Source organism: Cricetulus griseus, chromosome 8 (assembly GCF_003668045.3).
Source record: "Cricetulus griseus strain 17A/GY chromosome 8, alternate assembly CriGri-PICRH-1.0, whole genome shotgun sequence".
NCBI classification, from domain to species: Eukaryota; Metazoa; Chordata; class Mammalia; order Rodentia; family Cricetidae; genus Cricetulus; species Cricetulus griseus.
In genome coordinates, this window is record NC_048601.1 from 92604317 (window position 1) to 92628373 (window position 24057).

Below are 24057 nucleotides of genomic sequence, written 5' to 3' on the forward strand. Positions count from 1 at the left end.
TCTCCAACCCCATCTGAACTCTATCTATTGGCCATAACAAGCGTCACAACTAGACTTTTCTAGAGCTGCCCAATGTCCCCTTCCCTTGACTTTCTTTGAAAAAAGTTGCAATGTGCTCATTGTACGGGAGTTGGGATGAAAACTAACCAGTAATAGCCATGGGACCCTAGGGGAGGAGGCATGGCTTTGGATCTTGGGAGGGTGCAGGAGAGACAAGGACTACTGAGTGTGTGGATGGCCTTTGTCTGATGGCCTGGCGTGTGGGGTTCGCCTGAGGTCTGCCCTGGTCCACAGCCCTGCTCCAGTGCTGCTCTCTTCTCTAGAAGCAGCACAGAAAAGCAGTAGCTGGCAGGACTCTGGGCTGCAAGGCACTTGCAGCCATTCATTGTCTGGGTTACATGTAAGAAACTTGTAAACTGAGGCTGGTTGCATGAGTCTCTGATGAGTCAAACCCAGGAGGCCAGAGTAGTGTGTTCAAGTTCATGGAGGAACTAGAAAGGAGGGGCACATCACAGCCAGGGACCAGAAGAATGTAAGAACAGCCAAGCAGGAAATGAGCTGAGAGCAGACTTGGGTCAGCACAGGGCATTCAGGTCCCATCGTAGTCTGTTTATTCACTAAACAAATCCTCCTTAAAGTGCAGGCCGTGCACTAGAAACTGGCCTAGGTGCTGAGAACTTGGTAGCAAACTTTTTCCTTATGGAATTTACCTTCTAGCAGGAAGAGCAAATTATAAATAAGAAACAGAATTAAATTACATAGTATAGTGTAGTGTAGTATAGTGTAATGTAGTATAGTATATATAGAATTATGTAGTATATTAGTGACAGATGGTGGGTAAATACTAACAAAGGAGGTGGGCAAGTGTGTAGGTGCTGCAGTTAGAGCACAGACATTGCTAAACTTCTGTAGCTGTATTTGAATCTGCTAAAATAAGAAATTCACAATGGTGGCACACGCCTTTAATTCCAACACTCAGGAGGCAGAGTCAGGTGGATCTCTGATTTCCAGGCCAGCCAGAGATATACAGAGAAACCCTGTCTCAGAAAAGAAGGAGGAGGAGGAGGAGGAGGAAGAGGAGGAGGAGAGGAAGAAAGAAAAGAATGAGGCTTTGAGGTCTCTTGGTGATGCAAAGGCACCTGCCCTATAAGCATAAGTCTGATGACCTCTGGAACCCACATAAAAGTGGAAGACAAAACTGACTCCAGATTGTCCTCTGACCCCCCTCATGGGCTCTGTGACAAGTCCCCCCCCCCATGTTAAAATGAGAAGGTCACACCCACCTCATTTTCTGTTCTCAGTAGCCAGTCAGGGAGGCTACATCCCCACCATTCCAGAAAGTTCCACTTGTTGGTATTGGTCTAGAAAATAGTTTCCCTCCCCTCCCCTCTATCCTTCCCCTCCCCTTCCCCTCCCCTTCCCCTCCCATGTTCCTTTCTCCCTTCCTCCCATCTTTCCTTCCTCTTTCTCTCTCTTTTCTTTCTTTCTTTCTTTCTTTCTTTCTTTCTTTCTTTCTTCCTTTCTTGGGTCAGGTGTCCTTGTTGCTCAGGCTGGTCTCAAACTGGTAGACTCAAATGTTTCTTCTGCCCTGGGCTCCCGAGTAGTCAGAACTATAGATCTGTGCCACTCTGGCCAGATCCAGTTACACTTTTCAGATTGGGTGGGTGGAAATGACCTACCGAGAAGAGGACTTTTAGGTAAGGAGATGAAGAAGTTAGAGGCCTGAAGAACATTCCAGATAGAGGGAGCAGCCAGCAAGTGGAAGAGCCAAAGGCAAGAACGAGGTTCCTGTGGCTGGGGAGTCATCCAAGGGAGCAGTGTGGAAAGATGAGGGGAGACTCAGAGAGGCGACGTTTTGAGCTACTGTGAGGACTTCGGGTTTTTCTCTGAGTAAAACGCCAATGTTAGGGGCTTTGTGCAGAGTTCTGTGACCTGGTTTTCTACCACCCTGGCTGCAGTGACGAAGAGAGACCAACAATGTGTTGAGATGAAGTGGGGATGAGTTAGGGGACCATTGTTCTCATCCAAGAGGGAGACATGCTGCTCCCTTCTCTCTTTCCTTTTGTCTTTCTTCCTTTCTTCCTTGTGGCAACCCCCCAGGCTCAGCCTCCTGGGTGAGCGGATTGCAGAGCAAGCACCAACACCAATTCTTCATCTTCCATAATTGGCACACACACCTTAAATCTAGACTCTCTTTCGCCTTCTCTCTTCCCCAGACCTCTGCACCACTGTTCTCCAAACCCCAAGAGCTAGGTCCACCCCAGCACTGTGCCTAGCTCACCTCCTTCATGCTCTCTGATTTTGTCCAGGGGTAATATTCCCTGAAGGTTCCTGTCCTATCTCCCCAGTCTGGCCTGGCTGAGGCTACTAAAGTTGTCCAGTAGGCCATTTCCTTTGGAGTAGGGAATGCAGCATCAGGCCTTGCTTTCTTTTCTCTACACTTGAGAAAAGGGACAGAGCTGATTATTTCCGCACTGCCACTCAGAACAAGGAGAAACGGCTACTTTAAGCTAATGGAAAATCTGGGAATTCCCTAATTCATTTATAGTTCATATATTTTTCTTTTGCCTGCATTTTTCTTTGCCTAGGCTGCTTCCTGAAAGCATAGTCATGCTAAGCAATGGTTTACTTTCTCAGAGTTCCAGGCAAATTTGCTTTGAATATATGTTCATTTTGAATTTAATAATCTCAATGATTTGGATGTCTGTGTTTCAGGAGCAACTTTGATCTACTTCACGAGTCCAAGATTTTTGATCTATGTAAGCTGTGCCTTGTCAATATGGGTAAGATGTAATGGTTTTACATGGTTAGAGAACTTACATTAAAGATATTGGAATGTCTCAAAATAATGGGTGCAGAATATATGTTTGTTTAAAATGTTTTAAATGATCAACTATAGAACAAATAGAGGAAATGCACAAACATATGTATAAACATGATTGTAAAAAATTATAAAGTGGGTCATGTGAAACCCCAGAGAACAGCTAGGTGCAGCCAGCTCCAAAGTCATCTCTCAGGGACCCTTCTCAGACATTCCCCTTCCTCACCAATGCCAAGTAGCTGTGAGTCTCACTTTAGAGCATTGCCTCCTTGCTTTTTGTTTGGTTTGTTTTTCTTTTTTTCCAGAGTAGCTCTGGTGTAGACAACCCTCAATGATATAGTTGTTTACTCTTCAAAGTCCATATAAATGAAATCCTGCTGTGTATATTCTGTCTTCTTTTGTTCACTATCATGTTTCTAGTACTTACGTTGTCATAAGCAGCCCTGAAACTTTTCATTACTTATTTCATTACTTGCATTCATATTTTCTTGCATAACATAGCACAATTTACTTTATTAGGAGGTTCCCAAAAGCCAGCTTTGGGCTATGTTGGGGTTTTTTTTGTTTTGTCCACAATTAAAACTTTATTGAAAAACTGACACCAAAATAGGAGGTCATCATTGTATACTTTATAAAATCAAACATAGTTACATAGTCTTGGTAGAGTCACTGAACTTGATAAGGCTTTCTGTGAAAAACACGAACTCAGGACCACGTATAGATGATTAGTGTTGCTTTCTTCTAAATGAACAGCCTTCTGTGAGCCTGGCTTTTCCTCCTGTGGGCTGGCACAGCACTGTTGAACAACCTACACAAAGAACCACTGTCTGAGCATGGCTGAAAACTGAAGTAATCTTGTAGCAACCTGGACAGTTCACATCCATGAAGTAAGAATTTGGGCTCTGAATCAGCCATTTCTTCGTGTGCTTTTTCTTTTCCTCTTCCAAGGAAGGGTGTAATATGTCTCTGGTCAAAGGCATGGTGAAGGTTCCGCCAGCACTGGCGATCCTATGTTGGTTTTTAAAATTAATTTATTTTTAATATTTTAATTATTCTTTGAGAGTGTCATGAAACGTATTTTGATAATATTTACCCTTAACTCTTCCAGATCCTCTCTCCTTCACCCAACTCCATATCCACTCCTTTGTGTGTCTTCATTTTCATTATATTTGATCTCCCTCCTTCCTTCACTCCCCTCTCTTTTCTTTCCCTCCCTTCTCCCTCCCTCCCTCTTTCCTCTTTCTTTCTTGCTTGTTTGCTTTCTGTGCTTGAGAGAGAAACCAGTGTCTTGCTGTCACTGAGCAAGAGTTCTAGCCCTCTACTCTAAGTTTTGGTTTTTCGAGACAGGGTTTCTCTGTGGCTTTGGAGGCTGTCCTGGAACTAGCTCTTGTGGACCAGGCTGGTCTCGAACTCACAGAGATCCGCCTGCCTCTGCCTCCTGAGTGCTGGGATTAAAGGCCACCAATGCCCATCTTATTCTTACATTTCTTACTTTTATTTTTACCTTTCTTTTGCTTTCTTTGAGGTTCATTTGTTGTTCGTTTTTTTTTTTCTTTCTTTTTTTTTTTTTTTTTTTTTTGGTTTTTTGAGACAGGGTTTCTCTGTGTAGCTTTGGAGCCTATCCTGGCACTCTCTCTGGAGACCAGGCTGGCCTCGAACTCACAGAGATCTGCCTGCCTCTGCCTCCCGAGTGCTGGGATTAAAAGCTTGCACCACCAACGCCCGGCCATGTTGCTCGGTTTTCACTTTTGTTTTTTTCCTCTTGTGGCAGGCTCTCAGCTCGATCTGTGTATCTTAAATTAGCCATGAACTCATGATCTTCCTGCTTCGGCCTCTTTAAAAAAAATAAGATTATAGACATAGAACATCATGTCCCACCCATTTCTAACTTCTAAACACATGTAATTTGCTTATTAAATTTTGTCTTTCTTTTTTTTTTTTTTTATTAGTTCAAGTTAGGGAACAAGCTTGTTTCACATGTAAGTCCCTTCTCCCTCTCCCTCCCCTCATCCTCATCCCCATCCCTCCTCCCCCACCCCCCTACCCCCCACCCCATCCACCCTCCACTCCCCAGGCAGGGTAGGGCCCTTTGTGGGGCTCTGCAAAGTCCACCAAATCTTCCTGTGCTGGTCCTGGGCCCTTCCCCATGTGTCCAGGGCCAGAGTGTATCCCTTCATGTGGGATGGGCTCTCAAAGTCCCTTCTTGCACCAGGGAAAAATACTAATCCACCACCAGAGGCTCCCCGGAGTGCAAAAGCCTCCTTATTGACATCCATGTTCAGGGGTCTGGATCAGTCTTGTACTGGCCTCCCAGACAGCATCTGGGGTCGATATGCTCCCCCTTGTTCAGGCCAACTGTTCCTGTGGGTTTCTCCAACCTGGTACAGACCCCTTCGCTCTTCATTCCTCCCTCTCTTCAACTAAATTCCAGATTTCAGCTCAGTGTAAATCTGTGGATGTCTGTCTCTGCTTCCATCAGCCATTGGATGAGGGCTCTAGGGTGGTATAAAGAGTACTCATCAATCTCATTTTAGGGGAAGGGCTTTTAGGTTATCCTCTCCACCATTGCCTGGATTGTCAGATCGTGTCATCCATGTAGGTCTCTGGAGATCTCCCTGGTTCCAGATCTCTTCTTGGACCTATAGTGGCTCCCTCTGATATGGTATCTCTCATCCTGCTCTCTCTCCTCTATTCTTCCCCCCCCCGACTCAATATTTCTGCTCCTCCATTTCCTCTCCTCTACTCCTCTTCTCCTGCTCTTATTGTGGCAGCTCCCTCTCCCCTACCCTCATGCTCCCAATTAGCTCAGGAGTTCATGCCACTTCCCATTCCTGGGGTCCATTTATCCCTTAGAGTCCTTCATGTTTCCTAGTTTCTTTGGTGAAGAGGATTATAGGCTGGTAATCCTTTGCTCTATGTCTAAAATTCATATATGAGTGAGTACATACCATGTTTGTCTTTTTGTGACTGGGTTACCTCACTCAGGATGGTTTCTTCTAGTTCCATCCATTTGCCTGCGAATTTCAAGATTCCATTGCTTTTTTCTGCTGAGTAGTACTCCATTGTATAAATGTACCACATTTTCTCTATCCATTCTTCAGTTGAGGGGCATCTAGGTTGCTTCCAGGTTCTGGCTATTACAAACAATGCTGCTATGAACATGGTTGAACATATGTCCTTGTTGTATGAATATGCACTATTTGGGTATATGCCCAAGAGAGGAATTGCTGGATCTTGAGGTAGACTGATTCCCATTTCTCTGAACAACTGCCTTACTGATTTCCAAAGTGGTCTTACAAGTTCGCACTCCCACCAGCAATGGAGGAGTGTTCCTTTTTCTCCACATTCTCTCCAGCATAGATTGTCATTGGTATTTTTTATTTTAGCCATTCTGACAGGTGTGAGGTGGTATCTCAGAGTTGTTTTGAGTTGCATTTCTCTGATGGCCAAGGATTTTGAGCACTTTCTTAAGTGTCTTTCAGCCATTTCAGATTCCTCTGTTGAGAATTCTCTATTTAGTTCTGCACCCCACTTTTTAATTTCATTGTTTGGTGTTTTGGTGGCTAGCTTCTTGAGCTCCTTATATATTTTGGAAATCAGCCCTCTGTCAGATGTGGGATCCGTGAAGATCTTTTCCCATTCTGTGGGCGGTCGTTTTGTCTTACTGACTGTGTCCTTTGCCTTACAGAAGCTTCTCAGTTTCAGGAGGTCCCATTTATTAATTGCAGACCTCAATGTCTGTGCTACTGGCGTAATGTTCAGGAAGCTGTCTCCTGTGCCAATTTGTTCAAGGATAATTCCCACTTTCTCTCCTAGAAGATTCAGTGTGGCTGGATTTATGATGAGATCTTTGATCCATTTGCACTTAAGTTTTGTGCATGGTGACAGGTATGGATCTATCTGCAATCTTCTGCATGTCCGAATCCAGTTGTTCCAGCACCATTTGTTGAAGATGCTATCTTTTTTCCATTGTATAGATTTAGCACCTTTGTCAAAAATAAGGTGTTCGTAGGTGCGTGGGTTAATATCAGGGTTTTCAATTCAATTCCATTGGTCTATCTGTCTATTTTTGTGCCAGTACCAAGCTGTTTTCAGAACTATGGCTCTATAGTAGAGCTTGAAGTTAGGGATGGTGATGCCTCCAGAAGATCCTTTATTGTAAAGAGCTGTTTTGGCTATCCTGGGTTTTTTGTTTTTCCATATAAAGTTCTTTCAATGTCTGTGAAAAACTGCGTTGGGATTTTGATGGGGATTGCATTGAATCTGTAGATTGCTTTTGGCAGGATTGCCATTTTTACTATGTTGATTCTACCTATCCAAGAGATGGGAGATCTTTCCATTTTCTGGTATCTTCTTTAATTTCTTTCTTTAAAGTCTCAAAGTTCTTATTGTACAGGTCTTTCACTTTTTTGGTTAGTGTTACCCCAAGATATTTTATGTTGCTTGTGGATATTGTGAAAGGTGATGTTTCCCTGATTTCTTTCTCATTGGATTTATCATCTGTATATAGTAGGGCTACTGATTTTTTTGAGTTAATTTTGTATCCTGCTACCTTGCTGAAGGTGTTTATCAGCTGTAGGAGTTCCCTGGTAGAGTGTTTTGAGTCACTAATGTAGATTATCATGTCATCTGCAAATAGTGAAAGTTTGACTTCTTCCTTTCCAATTTGTATCCCTTTGATCGCCTTTTCTTGTCTTATTGCTCTAGCTAGAACTCCAAGTACAATATTGAAGAGATATGGAGAGAGTGGCAGCCTTGTCTTGTTCCTGATTTTAGAGAAAACACTTTGAGTTTCTCTCCATTTAGTTTAATGTTGGCTATTGGTTTGGTGTATATTGTGTTTATCATGTTTAGATATGTTCCTGTTATTCCTTTTCTCTCCAAGATCTTTATCATGAAGGGATGTTGGATTTTGTCAAAGGCTTTTTCAGCTTCTAGTGAGATGATCATGTGGTTTTTCTTTTGCAGTTTGTTTATATGGTGGATTACATTGATGGATTTTCATATGTTGAACCATCCTTGCATCCCTGGGATGAAGCCTACTTGATCATGGTGGATGATTTTTTCTTATATGTTCTTGGATTTGGTTCGCTGTAGGGAGCCGTCCCTGCATTCTCCATTACAAGATGGCGCCTGCATCCGGCAGGCACCGAATGTAAACAAGATTATTGCGCAGGCGCTGGGTAATTTTCCATTCCTTGATCTCTGCCTATTCCGTGGCGTCATATGGCCGGATGAGCTGCAGCCAATCATGGGGTGACACGTCCGAGGTGGCGGTTGCCAGCCTTTATTAGGGAACGGGATTCTTGGCTCGGGGTCTCCGCTCTGGGAAGCTTATGCTCTTTCACTCTCAAGATGCATTAAAGCTTGTCTGCAGAAGGATCCGAGTGTCCCGTGTATGATTTCTTGCTGGCGAGAAATACAGAACGCTCGGGACAGTTCGCCAATATTTTATTGAGTATTTCAGCATCGATGTTCATGAGGGATATTGGTCTGTAGTTCTCTTTCTTAGTCATATCTTTGTGTGGCTTGGGTATCAAAGTGATTGTAGCCTCTTAGAAAGAGTTTGACAATATCCCATCTGTTTCTATTGTGCAGAACAGTTTGAGGAGTACTGGAATTAGCTCTTGTTTGAATTTCTGGTAGAATTCTGCAGTGAAGCCATCTGGCCCTGGGCTTTATTTGGTTGGGAGACTTTTGATGACTGCTTCTATTTTATTAGGAGTTATAGGTCGATTTAAACTGCTTATCTGTTCTTGGTTTAATTTTGGTAAGTGATATCTATCCAGAAAACTGTCCATTTCCTTTCAATTTTCAAATTTTGTGGAGTACAGGTTTTCAAAGTATGACCTGAAGATTCTCTGGATTTCCTCGGTGTCCGTTGTTATATCCCCCTTTTCGTTTCTGATTTTGTTAATTAACATGCTCTCTCTCTCTGCCTTTTGGTTAGTTTGGCTAGAGGTTTGTCTATCTTGTTGATCTTCTCAAAGTACCAACTCTTTGTTTCATTGATTCTTTGTACTGTTTTCCTAGTTTCTACTTTACTGATTTCAGCCCTCAGGTTGATTATTTCCTGGTGTCTACTCCTCCTTGGCGTGTTTGCTTCTTTTTGCGATAAAGCTTTCAGTTGTTCTGTCAATTCTCTAATGTGACTTTTCTCCAGTTTCTTCATGTGGGCACTTAGTGCTATGAACTTTCCTCTTAGCTCTGCTTTCAGAGTGTGCCATAAGTTTGGGTATGTTGTGTCTACATTCTCATTAAATTCTAGGAAGTCTTTAATTTCTTTTTTTATTTCTTCCTCAACCCAGGAATGGTGCAATTGGGTGTTATTCAATTTCTATGAATATGTAGGTTTTCTGCAATTCGTATTGCTGTTGAATTCTAGCTTTAAAGCATGGTGATCTGATAAGATACAGGGGGTTATTTCAATTCTTTTGTAACTGTGGAGGTTTGCTTTGCTGTCAACTATGTGGTCAATTTTAGAGAAGGTTCCATGTGGCGCTGAAGGTATATTCTTTTGTGTTTGGATGGAATGTTCTATAGATATCTATTAAACCCAGTTGGGTCATAACTTCTGTCAGATCCTTTGTTTCTTTGTTAAGTTTTTGTCTTGGCGGTCCTGTCTAGTGGTGTAAGGGGGGGGGTGTTGAAGTCTCCTACTATAAGTGTGTGTGGTTTTATGTGTGGTTTGAGCTTTAGTAATGTTTCTTTTACAAATGTGGGTGCCTTTGTATTTGGGGCATAGATGTTCAGGATTGAGACTTCATCTTGATGGACTTTTCCTGTGATGAGTATGAAATGCCCTTCTTCATCTCTTTTGATTGATTTTAGTTTGAAGTCTAATTTGTTAGATATTAGGATTGCTACACCAGCTTGTTTCTTGGGCCCATTTGATTGGAAAATCTTTTCCCATCATTTTACTCTGAGGTAACACCTGTCTTTGAAGTTGAGGAGTGTTTCTTATAAACAGCAGAAGGATGGATTCTGTCTTTGTATCCATTCTGTTACCCTGTATCTTTTTATGGGTAAGTTAAGACCATTGACATTTAGGGATATTAATGTCCATTGTTCATTGGTTCTTCTTTGTTTTGGATTTATTGTTGGTGGTGTCATTGTGTGTGGATTTCGCCCTCCTGTTTCTTTTTGTGTTTGGTAAAATTAGATTATCTATTGCCTGTGTTTTTGTGAGTGCAGTTATGTTTGTTGGGTTGGAGTTTTCCTTCCAGAACCTTCTGTAGTGCTGGATTTGTGGATATGTATTGTTTAAATCTGTTTTTGTCATGGAATATCTTGTTTTCTCCATCTATAGTGATTGAAAGTTTTGCTGGGTACAGTAGTCTGGGTTGACATCCATGCTCCCTTAGTGCTTGTAGGGTATCTATCCAAGACCTTCTGGCTTTCAGAGTTTCCATTGAGAAGTCGGGTGTGATTCTGATTGGTTTGCCTTTATATGTTACTTGGCCTTTTTCCTTTGCTGCTCTTAATATTTTCTCTTTATTCTGTAGATTTGGTGTTTTGATTATTATGTGTCGGGGGGACTTCTTTTTGTGGTCCAGTCTGTTTGGTGTCCTGTAAGCTTCTTGTACTTTCATAGGCATATCCTTCTGTAGGTTGGGGAAGTTTTCTTCTATGATTTTGTTGAATATGTTTTCTGTACCTTTGAGCAGTGTTTCTTCACCTTCTTCTATACCTATTATTCTTAGGTTTGGTCTTTTCATGGTGTCCCATATTTCCTGGATATTTTGTGTTAGAGATTTGTTGGACTTGAGGTTTTCTTTGGTCGATGAATGCATATCCTCTAGCGAGTCTTCAATAGCTGAGATTCTCTCTTCCATCTCTTGAATTCTATTAGTTATACTCACATCTTTAGTTCCTGATCGTTTATCCAGCCTTTCCATTTCCAGCATCGCCTCATTCCGTGTTTTTTTTTTTTATTGTGTCTATTTCAGCTTTCATGCTTTGAACTGTTTCAAGAGCTTTCTTCACTTGTTTGGTTGTTTTCTCTTGGCTTTCTTTAGATTCTTTAAGAGATTTGTTTATTTCTTGAATTTTTTGGTTTGTCTTTTCCTCCATTTCGTGTAATTTTTTGCTTGCTTTTTCTTCTATCTCTTTAAGGGATTTTCTTGTTTCCTCTTTAAAGGTCTGTATCACCTTGCCGAGATAATTTTTGAGGTCCATCTCTTCTTCATGCTCTGTGTTGGGCTTTTCAGATCTTGCTGGTGTGGAGTCCCTAGATTCTGGTGGTGTCGTATTGATCTTTCTGTTGTTGAGTGGGTTCTTACTCTGTCTTCTTCCCATATCTTCTTCCAGTGGGTGCAGGTGGGGTCTCTCTATCTCCTCTTGTGACCCAGTAGTGTGTGTGGGCCAGGGATTCAATGTCCGTAGCTCTGGATGGTCTTGGTAGTCTCCTCACTTTGAAGGAGTTAGGCCTCCGTAGGGGTCAGGTTGGCAGAACTGGAAGGAAGAGTGGGTTGTTTCCAGACTCAGGGAGTTCCTCCCTGCCTGGGTAGGTCTACTCCAGGCGGGTGCAGGACCAGAGAGATCGGGATGAATGGGGCTTTGGACGGGAGTTGGATAAGAGCAGAGGGTCACTCACCTCGTTATGGATCAGGTCGGTGGAACCTGTCTTTCCTTTCTAATAGAAACTTGGAAGATCACGATTTTCTCTAACCATGGATGTGACATGTTCTAATATAGTTTGCTAGAATTTTTAGTATTTATTACTGGATTGACCTATGGGCTTGTTAAAAACTCATTTATAAGCCTATGAGAGTTTCCTGGCTTCTGTGAGTAGTGGTTTTTATCTTAATTCCTTTAAGATCAGGGAACTCGGAGATTGCATGACTAATTTCACAATATGCTGCATGTGCTTTAGATGGTATGTCTTCTGAATTTGTTGCAGAGTTCATGACTTTTAGGCTGACCACACACAGACATACAATATACACATTTAATGCATATTTATCTATTTTTTATTCTATCAATTAGGAAGAGGTAGATAGGGACTTAACAACACCTCCAATGATTGCTGTTTCTCACTTTAACTTGGTACATCCTTGTGTCAGGTATTGGAGCCCTTGTTCATGGATACAAGGAAAACTGGAATTTGTATAGCTTTCTAATGAATTAAACTTTCATCAGTATAAAGCAATTCCCTTTGTTTCAGGTAAAGCTTTTAACTCTGGAGTAGACTTTACCTGGTGTGAATTTAGTGACATATATTTCTTTGGAATAGCATTTACATGCTATGTCGTTACTCATCCTTTTATTTCTGTCTTTTTTTTTTTTTTTAGAAATACTTGTCTTTGAACAGAATATAATTATATTGTATTTGCCAATCTTAGCCTTTAACTGGCACAATTAGTTAGTCTTTACTAGTTATTATGCTAATCCCAGAGATAGGAGGAGAAAGATCACTGACCCAAATCATCATGGTCAAATTAATTAAAGCAAGCTTTTTGTAAAATTTGTATGTACAGGCTGCCTTCCCCTAAGGTGGGGTATTCGAGCACTGGATGTGAGGAAGACAAGAATTTTATTGCTCAGGGGTAGTGGGTTTCCTAATGGGGATTTGGCAGGCAAAATAGGCAGGGTTCCAGGAGCAGAACATCAAAACAAGTTAGTCCTAATGACCTCCTGAGACAAAGACATGGTTGCAAAGTGGGCATAACAGGTGGTCATAACAAGGTAGGCATAACAACAACAGGTGGTCATAACAAGATAGTCACAGGTGGTCCACATAATCTTTTGAAACAAAGGTAGGGTTGCAAGATGTTTAAAAACAACTTTTTGAAACATACACATGATTGTCATTCCTGGGACACACTGTACAGAACCATTTGTAGTTAAGGTTATAGGTGGGGCATAGCCCAATCCTTGAGAAACAGAGGTTTAACCAGAAAGAGGAATGAACGTAGTTTGTCTTTACTATGAGATGGCTTTAAAGCCTAAGATGGAGGCACTGGTTCTTCAGGTGACTGAATGAAAAAAAATAAAAAGGTAGGACATGACTGCTCCTAGGTGTAGTGGAGGAGAAGGTTTATTGTAGACATGACGGAGAGCACAGCCAGAGGCAGAGACATCTGGGAGAGACTGGAGTGAATGGCCTAAGTCTGGCCATGTGAGATGGAGGAGGCGGGAGGAGAGAGCCAGGAGACCAGGAGACCAAGAGGCCAGGAGGGTAAAGGGTAAAAAGGACTGGCATTGCCCAAATGTCTGGATTGTATAGGGAAGAGCAGCCCAGCCCCTGGGCTGGAGAGTGCATAGCTTGCTAGGGGCAGGGTATGCCAGCCAAGAAGACCCTGTGACAGGCAGGGACTGAGGGATACTGGGAGAACCTGGCAGCTGGGTCTGCTTTGCTATGTCAATGGGCATCTCAGCCATTTGTCCCAGGTTTGAGACCTAATAGTAACTAAGGTTCCATTTAAGTCTGTTGTGTACTTTGTTTTCTTTCTACCTGGCTTATTGTGTCTCTTGTTCTCTCATCTCCTTATCATTGTATCGTCGGTGCTTCATTATAAGTTGCTTCTTCAGACATATCAGCTGATAAGCTGACTTTATCCAGTCTACTACCTGTCCATCCTCCTGCCTCTGCCTCCTAAGAGCAAGGATTACAAGTGTGCATCAACCTATCTAGCTGCTAACAATCTGAGTTTTTAATTTTAGCTTCCATTGTTCTATTATCAGCTCTAGAAGATTTATTGTTTGTTTGTTTGTTTGTTTGTTTGTTTATAATACTTTCTGACTCCCTGCGCAGATTGTCAGGCTTGGCTTTGCTTTTGATGGAATAACCATTATTTTTTTACAGGCTGTGGCTGATAGCCTAGATGTGTGTAGTCTCCTTGGGTCTGTCTCTGCTGTTGTTTAGTGTGGATTTCATCTGCAGTGTTTTTCTTGTCTTCTCTGACTGGCTGTCTTGGACTATGTGCTGGATAGTCTGTTTTAAAATGAGCCTAAGATACTGGCTTTCCCTTTTAGAAAGCTTGTAGTTGCCTCTTCTCGGATGCATGCAGGGTACTAGCTGACCTTGACTTCCAGCTGCAATTGCTGGTGGGAATGCTGATGCTGATTGTTGGGAGAGATGTTGGGCCCCAGCCCCCACGGGGTCTCCGTGAGTTGATAACCACAGATGCATCCTGTTTTATAGCCCTGGATTACAGTCTGGGCCTTGTCCCACTGGCATCAAAAATATGAACTCTTACACCTAGGTTTTTTCCACTGTGTTGTAAGCGTATATAAGGCTGCTCTCTCTCTGCAATAAAGAGACAGACAGACAGAGACAGACACACACACATTCTCCTAGCACAAACGACTGGATGTCTCTGCTTTTAACTAAATCTCCAGGCTTTCGCCGATACTTGGACTTAGTTGTGGCTTGGACACCACAGCTGATGAGCACTGGTTAATCCAGGTCTAAGGAGAAGTCTCCTGGACCAAATGTTCTCAGGGTGTCCTGGTGGTGGTGACTTCCTGTTCTTCTAAATGTTCCATTATTTTCTCATTAGCTTATTTCTTCTTTTATGCTTTTGATTAAAAAAAAATACTTAAACTCAGTTACTCTCCATAAAAGTATGCTTTTGACACTCTGTTTTTAAAGTTGGTGTGCCCTTTGGGGCAAATGTATCTTTCTGGTGTTAATTTTACTCCGCCTTTCTCGGTGACCAAAGCTTTGCCTTTTCTGTCTTGCAGGGAGACGGAATGTGGCACTTTGCTATGTCTGTGTTCCTGATAGAGCTATATGGACACGATCTTCTCCTTACAGCGGTGTTTGGCTTAGTGGTGGCTGGCTCTGTGTTAATATCTGGGGTTTTAATTGGTGACTGGATTGACAGAGAACCAAGAAATAAAGGTAATGCTTTTCTTTGGGATGCAGATGACATGTGGCCGGTTATGACCGCACCAGCTTCAGGACTTACACAATGAAATAAAATCACCAAACCATGCTAAATAGCAGTGAAACTCAATTGGAAAGCTCTGTGGGAAGAGTTGTTCAGCTTTAGGTCACATTCTTGACTTCTCCATTTTAAAGGCATCAGTGTGATTTTAGTTAGTTGGTTTTATTGTGAAGTGCTGTGGATCAGGCATGCTTCACACATGCTGGCAGAGCATGGCCACGGAGCCGCTTTGTGACCCTGAGTCCCTGAACACTTGAACAAGGCTTTTTGTATTTTAAAAAATGGCTTTTTTTGTTTGTTTGTTTTTGTGGGGTTTTTGTTTTTTGTTTGTTTATTTGTTTCCCTAGACAGGATTTCTCCATGTAGCCCTGACTCTCCTGGAACTTGCTCTGTAGACCAGAAATCCATCTGCCTCTGCCTCCTTAATACTGGGACTAAAGGCATGCAATACCACTGCAAGATTTAGGGTTTTAGATTCTTTGTTTGTTTTTCAAGACAGGGTTTCTCAGTAGCTATAGGACCAATCCTGGAACTCACTCTGGAGACCAGGCTGGCCTTGAACTCAGAGATCCGCCTGCCTCTGCCTCCTGAGTGCTGGGATTAAAGGCATGTGCCACCATGCCCCAAGTTTTTAGTACTGAATTACTGGAAAGCATGTTTTCTCTTAATATTGTAGCATTACCTGTGCAGTCAGTGCCTATGTTTATTTAATCACAACAATTTCTATGTGTGAAAGATCTCCCCTGTTCCAGATTCCTAGCCTCAGCATTGGGAGACTTATTTACTCAAATGGAAATCTCCTTTAGTGTTTAGTAGTTAGTGATAATATCTTCATAAAATCTCCCTTGCCCAGTAAAAGGCTAGGTCTTCCTAAACTGTCCTGTTCTTTGATGACTAGTCAGCAAGGCTATTTTTTTCACACCCAGCAGATCTGGGGAGACAGATCATTTAAAAAGTCAATTGCTTTAAAACCTGGAGTATTATTCCTTAGGTTAATTTGATCAGCCTCCATGAGAGATTCAGTCCAGGAAGGAGAGAGTCCCAGGCAGCCAGAGAATTTCAAATTACTTCAACTAGCTGGAACCTGGTTTTGTGTTTGGTAGGTTAGTTGGTTTTGTTTTTGTTTTTGTCATCTTTCTTGACAAGTGTGCTCTCCTTCACTTGCAAAACTCAGCTCTGCTTTTGCCTGCTTGTTTTCATTCGATAGTTTGTTTGTTTCATTTTGTTGCAAAGGCTTTGGTGATTGTGGAGTTTGCCTTTGGGTCCCACATAAGCCTGGGAAGACAGATGGAAACGATGAGCCTGGCGGGCACAAGCATGTGGTCAAACACAATGGCTCTGCTTTAGATGTCCTGTGGCTGTGATCTGCCTCTTAAAACCAACAGTAAATGCTGGGCCCTGGGTGTTTCCATTTGCAGTTGCTCATGCCTCGCTCTTCATTCAGAATGCTGCTGTGTGGTCCTGATGCTGGTGTTCTCCTACAGGAGGGAGATGGAGCAAATCTGGCCCGGCTGGCTCACTGTGAGTGTCTCCCCTCTCACACCTGCATCTAGAGTGCATGTCATCATCACCAACACACCCAAGTGTCTGCTGGGCGGTGCTCTCTCCCTAGCTCCCTCATCGTGCCCTTCCATCAGCACCCTCTTGGTCCCCAATTTCTGAATTGGAGCCCAGACCCCACAGAGAGTGTGGCAGTAGAGCAGCAGCATCTGTCTGCAAGGTACAAATTAGCATTGCATCTAATGCTGACAGGCTAAGAGGGAGAAAGTGCATTTGGCTTAGACACAGAGCCGTTTCCCCCCAAAGGTCACTGGGTTCATTATATGTTCCTCAAGCTATCAGACAAATAACCGTGTTCTACACTGAGCCAGAAGGTCTATTCTTGGCCTCCTTCCAACCTCTTCTTCCCTCCTCTGGTAGGAGGTCTGCTATGCCGTGGTGATTACCCTAGCGGCTGTGGCCAACCTGGCTGGCACTGCACTATCACCATTCAGAGGGACTGAATTCTGAGCCTCACAGGGGACATCAGAGGCCAGTTGGCTGGTGAGCAGTGCTCCCTCACCAGTCCTCTGATGGGCAGAGAAGCAGAGGTGACAAGCCATTCAGGGCTCTGGGAGGTGACAATATCCTAGCCTGTAGAAGAAAGGGAATTTGAAACCAACCAGATCTGGGAGTGGATTCAGATGAAACCTGTTCTCTCTCTTACCAGCTGCATGTACTGGGGCAAATTACTTAACCTCTCTGAAATCAACTTTCCTTATCTGTGGCATGGGGCGCGCGCACGTGTGCACACACACACACACACACACACACACACACACACACACACGCATGCACGCACACACATGCACGCTTATATGCATGCATCTCCACATACTACACATTCATTCTCTCTGAGCTCACTTTGGGAAGTCTGGATTTTGTGAGTGCTTAGCACAAATTTGCACCGAAGAACCCTTAAGAAATAAATGGCCATCGCTGTTCTCACCTAATGCACAGGTTGATGGGGGTTGGGGGGCAGCTCCTCATACAGACGGTCTGAAGCCATTTTAGACCTAGACAGTAACTACATGAAAATATTTCTAAATTCTCACCTGTGACAACCCTCCACCCCACCCCCCACAAACTATCGCTAGTGTGACTATTGATTATCGTTGATTGTGGAAGCAGAAATTAGTTTCCTAGAAAAGGAGTGCAGCAGAATGCCCTGACATCTTCGTCCTTTTCTCCCATTTACAAAGCGTGCGCGGCTCCTGTTGCAGTGCTCTAATTGCCCACTTAGAGCTGAAGATCTCATGGTACCCTGTACTCGAGCAGTCGCAGTGCCTGAGTGTTGATGGCCAAGATAAAGGAAGCTATTAAGGAGTCTAAAATAACACGCCTTGCAGAGTAGAAGCACTTAGAGTCATGTTTTCTTTTAAATCACACCCATTTGGATGTACTGTGGCTTCAATAATGCCACCCAGAATAAGAACCATGTGGATAAAAGCGGGGTGATACTTCAGTGTGTCCTCTTGTCTTGGAGTCAAAAAAACCTTCCTGTTCTCTGTTAGTTCATTTTTAAAAGACTTCAAGCTATAGCAGATTTTGGCTCAAGTTTATTACAAGTTTGAAGGTGAACTTGTGGATTCTATTCTTCAATAGTAGATTCAATAGTAGATTCAATAGGTAGAATCCATAAGCTTTGGAGTCAGACTGGCTGGATTCTGAGTCTTAGATCCATAATGTTCTTTCTCTGCAATCCTGGGAAAAGTTTCCCCTCTGTGTGTCTTGGTTTTCTAACTTGTAACATGGAATGATTGTGAGGGTTAATGGAGATGAGTGTAGGTATATGCTTTGGGACTGTATGCCTACCATAAAGTAAGAATTCAGGCAGGCAGTAGTGGTGCACGCCTTTAGTCCCAGCACTTGGGAGGCAGAGGCAAGCAGATCTCAGTGAATTCAAGGCCAGCCTGATCTACAAAGCAAGTTCCAGGACAGCCAGAACTGTTACACAGAGAAACCCTGTCTCAGAAATGCCCCTGCCCCCTGCAAAATAATTCAGCCCACTGTCCCCTATCCTTCCACTACCCCCTTCCCACACCACTGTGCTGGTTATTAGCTAGTGGCCATTAATATTATATTAGCATAGTAAAGACCATGGGTGACCTAGTCAAGTTATTAATCTAATCACTCATATTCCACTATAGTTGGTCTTGCAGTTGTTTTCCAGGTTGAAAAGGCCATTGCTAATTTGCAGACCAACCTGCTGTCCCTATCACTGGAACTGGGTTGGCTGTCAAGCCCAACGAACACATGGTGTCACCGTGTCACATTCACCAGGAGGAAGGAGGCATCCACCCACTGCGTCTCAGTGTCTCCTCCTCTCTCTTGCAGGGATGAATGCAGCAGTGAGGCGGCTGGACCAGGTCATCAGTATATTTGCGCCCCTTTCCGTGGGCCAGGTGATGACATGGGCATCTCATGTGATTGGCTGAGGTTTCATTCTTGGATGGAACTTGATTTCACTTCTTGTAGAGTTTCTATTTCTGTCCAGGGTTTATCAACTAGTTCCCTAATTGGCTGTAAAACCCCAGCAGCACACATCGGGGTGCTTCCTAGAGAGGCAACAGGAGGCTGTGCACACCCAAGGTAAGGCAAACTCAGAGAGAGTCCTTGTTCTTGCTACTCCTTCTATGTGTTTCATTTCTTCTTTCCTGACCGAGTGTCTAATCACAATCTTAATACCTTGTCTGCAAGCATACCTAAAAGCAGTGATAACCAAGAGGGTTGCAGCTGTGCTGATGGTCATCAAGTTCACATGGCTGGACCACATTGGTGGTGGCAGGCAGGGCTACTTTGCACAGCTAAATGGATTATGTATAACTTCAGGGGCTCCACTCAGAGATGGTCCAGTGTAAGTAACACTCCTGTGGGAATGCAGGATACAACCTGCAAATAGCCTATCCCACCATCTTGGGAGACAAATTATTCCTTTCCATCTTGCTCATGAACACCTTCCCCAAAGCTCCTAAACTTAAGAGAGGCAAATGTGTCAAGGAGTGCAGGCTACCCTTTGATGTAGGTGAAATAGCATGTTCCTGCAGTGTTTGTTTAAAATTAGAAATTATTATGTGGGGATGAACAGGAGCAGAGACATTTAGGTCAGAAGACATGACCTCACTCTGCTCAAGTGAGAGCCATCTTCACCTATTGACGATGTCGCCCATATGCCTGGTTGACTCAGTTTTCTTTATGTGTTTATGATTAGTACTCATTTTTCTCAAGTTATTTTTGAGATAACGGCTACTAGGCCAAATTCATGAACAAAATGCATGCATTTGGAGAGATAAATATATAGAGCTGCATAGTTAAATGATGAATGGATAGATGGATATGTAAGTGGTCAATACATGGGTGTGTCCTTATCTACTATGTGAGGCCTGTGTAAGCTTTCAGCAGCACTTTATTTTATATTCTCTGCCTCTGCAAAGGAAGAACAATTGCAGAACTAGTTTCACAGGATACTGTGAGAATTGAGTAGTCTATTCAAAGCCTAGTTTTATCCCCTCCCAGATAGTAAGGCTGAAGTCAGTGTTAGCTGTATTTCCATTGTTGTTTTGCTACCGTTGTTTCTAGTTGCCTGACAGTAAGTTCTATTGTGTGATGGAAAACTCCCACCTCTTGTCCTGTGAGTTGTTCCCCTGCCCCTCCCGCTCCTTCAGAGCCCTACTCAGCTCCTCTAGACCTTTGCAGGACATGTCTTCATTGTGCTGAATACCTCTAAAATACTTGTATATTTCTAATCCACCCCTTCAAATATCTGCTACTTTGGAAAGGAAGCACCCACACCGACTTCCAGAGCTCATCCTCACATTTCAAGCGTGTGACCTTTCGTCTGTCCACTCCCTGAACCAGCCTTCACCTTCCATGCCCATCCTGTGTCTTAGCTTAGTTCTATCCTGAGCACATCTTGAGAGAAGACTCTAGGGTGGAAAAGTAATCTGTTTAGAATGTGATCCAGGAAGCAGGGAGAAGGGGGACAGGAGGGGGCAGGGAGAATAGCGGATAAAGGGAGTGTTGTGAATCTGTGACTGTAGAGAGAATCGGGGACCTTCAGAGATGCCATGTATGGTGTACCTCAGGATTGTCCCCATAAAGGCCAAGAAGATGGGTGTGTTCATCCAGCAACTTCTGTCACTCAATGGTGAGATTTGTTCCCCAGGGAACTTACAAAGTATTATTCATACCCATCACCTGCAGCAAGTCCCAGGTGCCTGAGGAAGGGACGCTAGGGGTATTCATAGGAACTGTCCAACATGGAAGCAGAGGAGTCTGGGATGAACAACTGAGGGAGATGATTGTGTGTTTAGTTTGAACTTATCTGGGTTTTATTTTAGGTGAAACTGAGTTTGGGAAACCATGGACAGATTCATCAACAAATCCAGAACTGTGGAAAAACCAAAGGGCCACAATTCTATCCTTGAAGAACAACAGGCCACAGCCAAAGGGCTTCTCCACTGCCTGCAAAACACCCGTAGGCTACTCCACACGTGCTGGGAGGGATGGGGAACATACTGCCGACAGACAGTCTTCCTGGCAGGCTTAGGTCTGGCTTTCCTCTACATGACTGTTCTGGGGTTTGACTGCATTACCACAGGCTATGCCTACACCCAGGGCATTGGAGGCTCCCTCCTCAGCATCCTCACAGCCCTCTCAGCTGTGTCTGGCCTAATGGGAACAATTCTCTTTACCTGGCTCCGGAAGCAGTATGGCTTGGTCACCACGGGGATCATTTTCAGTTGGCTCCACGTAGGTAGCCTGACACTGTGTGTGTTTTCTGTCTTTGCTCCGGGAAGTCCTTTTGATATGGCTACCTTCTCCCTCCCATTAAGCAAGAATTCCTCTTCAAATCATGAAATGCGAAAAGATGACCAGGTACATGTTTATACCTTTGGAAGAAACCTCAACCAACCCATCTTCCCTGACCGCTCTCCTATCCACTGGACCAATAGCACAGTCCTGTTTGATGGCCAGCAGGACCCTGAGCAGCCTGACTCTTACATCTCCATCAGCTTGCTCTTCTCAGGTGTGATCCTGGCAAGAATTGGTGAGCAGCGGGTCACATGGGATATAGGGTTCTAGAGCACGTGGTATTGACAAGTGATCTTAGAAGCATTGGACCCTGCCATTAAGCCACTGTATATATCTTCAGCATCGTTCATTGAAAACGTATATGTGTCAAGAACTGCCAGAGTCCCATGGTGTGATAGCCTCAGATGGAGGCAATAAGTAAATGGTTACAAATGGGATGACTAAGGGATCAAAAGAGAGGAGGACAAAAGGCAGCTTGAGAACACACACGAAGGACATCAGGTCTGGTCTTGGAGGCTAGGGAAGCCTCCCTCTAGGAAGGCACAGCTAGAGATCTCCCAAGGATAAGCTAGACACATCATGGAGAGGGATGGCTGCTCCAGACAGTGAACAGTGAGGTGGAGACCAGGTTTTAAAGTAAAAGCTTGAAGATTCGGGGTGGTGGAAATGCTACGGTTATATCCTGAGAGTCGAGCACGTGCGTGGTACAGACAGCATCCATGGGAAAGCTATGTTTTCACTGGACTCCTCCTCTCTGGAACAGAGATGAAGCAGGAGGAGAGCTGGTAGCTTCACTGGGGAGCAGTCGGGGCGTTCCTTCTCCCAGAGATGGGGGTGAGGCTAACCATGAATGTACAACCTTCTCATCCCTACACAGTTGTTATCTGCATTTTGTCATTCATACCTCATAGTAAGAACATACCTGTTTTCCTTAGGGTGTTTACAACTAAACATTGGTCCTTTGATGCTGACAACCCTAAAATGTCATTGTAGAACAATGACGACGACGGTGACAGAAACCAATTAGCAACACTCTGGCCCTTGTCATTAGACCTACAGATTCCTACCTGGAAAGAGTCTGGGACACGGATCCCTGTGAATGGATTTCCAAGCAAGCAGGACCATTTCTTTGCCAAATTCAACAGTTCCCAAATTTAAAGTCATCATGTTCAAAGCCCAGACCAGTCAGTCCCTGTCTGATCAGAAATGAGGGGAATGGGACATATGGCAGTGAGTGGAAGATGTGAATCAAAAAACCAAGTTCCCTGTTCCTTTGCACAGACCTCCCCTGGGTTCCCAATTTTTCAGGGACTGAACTGAAGCAAAGTCTCTGTCTTTTTGGGTCTCAGAGCATCACATCATCTCTAGGGCCTTGGTGGGGTAGGACCAGGGGGCCTGAGATGATTGCTACTGAGTTCTGTCTTGGATTCCAGGAACCCTTTCCTCTGCCAAAGCTTGGGAGCCTTGGAAGAGAAGAAATGAGTTTTGCAGGTTGCTTCAAGAGGCTATAAATGGCCAAGCTCCGGAACCTCCTTCCTCTAATGTAACATACATGCAGGAGAAGGAAAGTATGTTTCTGCTTCCAAACAACTGATTTAGGAATGTAATTCATAATACATTATGATAAGTATTTAATTGAAAATGGAAACGGAAGAAAGCATTCCCAGCGACTCCTGTGCACCAGGGGTGACTGGTCTTAACTAATGAGGAGGAAATGCTCACATATATCTGCAAAGTCTGGAAGCAGTACCTGCCATCGGTACTCCAGAGCTTGGCTGGTGCGCTCTCTCTCTCTCTCTCTCTCTCTCTCTCTCTCTCTCTCTCTCCTTCCTCCTTCTCTCTCCCATCCCTTCCTCCCCCCTCTCTCTGAGGCAAGGGCATCTCTCACTTACTGTATCTCAGATGAAGATTCCAGAGCTGTCTTGACTCTCTTGAGGGATGTTACTAGAACCAGGTTGCCCAGTGAAGTTAGCAAGGCCCCTTAGTTACTGTCTGCTGATCTGTAGGTAGGACAATGACAATGGTCCTTCCCCAGCAGGGAGGTCTTGAGGTAACTTCCATAGGCAATGTGGCCAGCATAGCATTTTCAAAGCTGTAGCTGTGACTTTCGTGTTCTCATGAGTGCTGTGATATGGGGTGGTGTGAGGTGGGCAGCAAGACATAGGGACCACAGGGCTTAGTGATGACGTTGAGGCTTCCCGACTCCTGCCCACCCAATACTATCAAGTACCATTTATATTTCTTCCTGTTAGGGTTGCAGATAACCTTGGTTGCTGGTGTTGGTTGATGGTATGGTCTCGGAACTATAGAATTAAAAATCCACTGGAAGATGTGAATCAAAAAACCAAGTTCCCTGTTCCTTTGCACAGACCTCCCCTGGGTACCCAATTTTTGGACATACAGGCCTCTGTTAGCATGGTTGCTATGGTCAAACCTGGTAGCCAGAATGAGTGGTCTCGTTATTGGAGCAGCAAAGGACCCATCTTAGGCATTAATTCAATAAATGTTCCCTCTCCAAAAGAAATCAACCCACAGAACTATGCAAAGAGCCAGATCCAGCATGTTACTTAGCTGGATTGCTGCAGTAAAGACCATGACTAAAAACAGCTTAGAGGGGGAAAGGGTTCATTTTTCCTTACAGCTTACAGTCCACCACTGAAGGAGGCCAAGGCAGGAACCTAGAGGCAGGAACTGGAACAGAGGCCATGGAGGGGTGCTGTTTACTGGCTTGCTCTCATGTCTTGCTCACTTTGCCTTATATGACTCAGGACCACCTGCCTAGCAAGGCCATCCACATTAGTCAGTCAGGAAATTGTCCCACAGATTTAAAGGTCAATCGGATGGAGGCTCCACTTTCTCAGATAACTGCAGCTTATGTCGAATTGACAAAAAAAAAAAAAAGCCAGCACAAGTGGCTTCCCTTTTTAAAGTCTAAGAACTGTAACTCTTTGCGCCCTTAATTTAGAACTAATTCTCAGTGTACAATTA

At 43.7% G+C, this 24057-nt stretch overlaps 1 protein-coding gene and 1 pseudogene across 1 annotated transcript; one reads left to right on the forward strand and one right to left on the reverse strand.

Moving 5' to 3' along the window:
- Positions 1–3508: 3508 nt before the first annotated feature.
- On the reverse strand, positions 3509–3801 carry LOC100761291 (40S ribosomal protein S27-like). Its single transcript, XM_035448656.1, has one exon. The coding sequence runs from the start codon at positions 3799–3801 to the stop codon at positions 3547–3549; it is 255 nt and encodes an 84-aa protein (XP_035304547.1). The 3' UTR covers positions 3509–3546.
- Positions 3802–11423: 7622 nt separating this feature from the next.
- On the forward strand, positions 11424–21339 carry LOC100763228 (annotated as a pseudogene).
- Positions 21340–24057: the final 2718 nt, after the last annotated feature.

Excerpts from the sequence above, each read along its gene's own strand:
- LOC100761291 (XM_035448656.1), bottom strand. The coding sequence starts at position 3,801 with ATGCCTTTGACCAGAGACATATTACACCCTTCCTTGGAAGAGGAAAAG.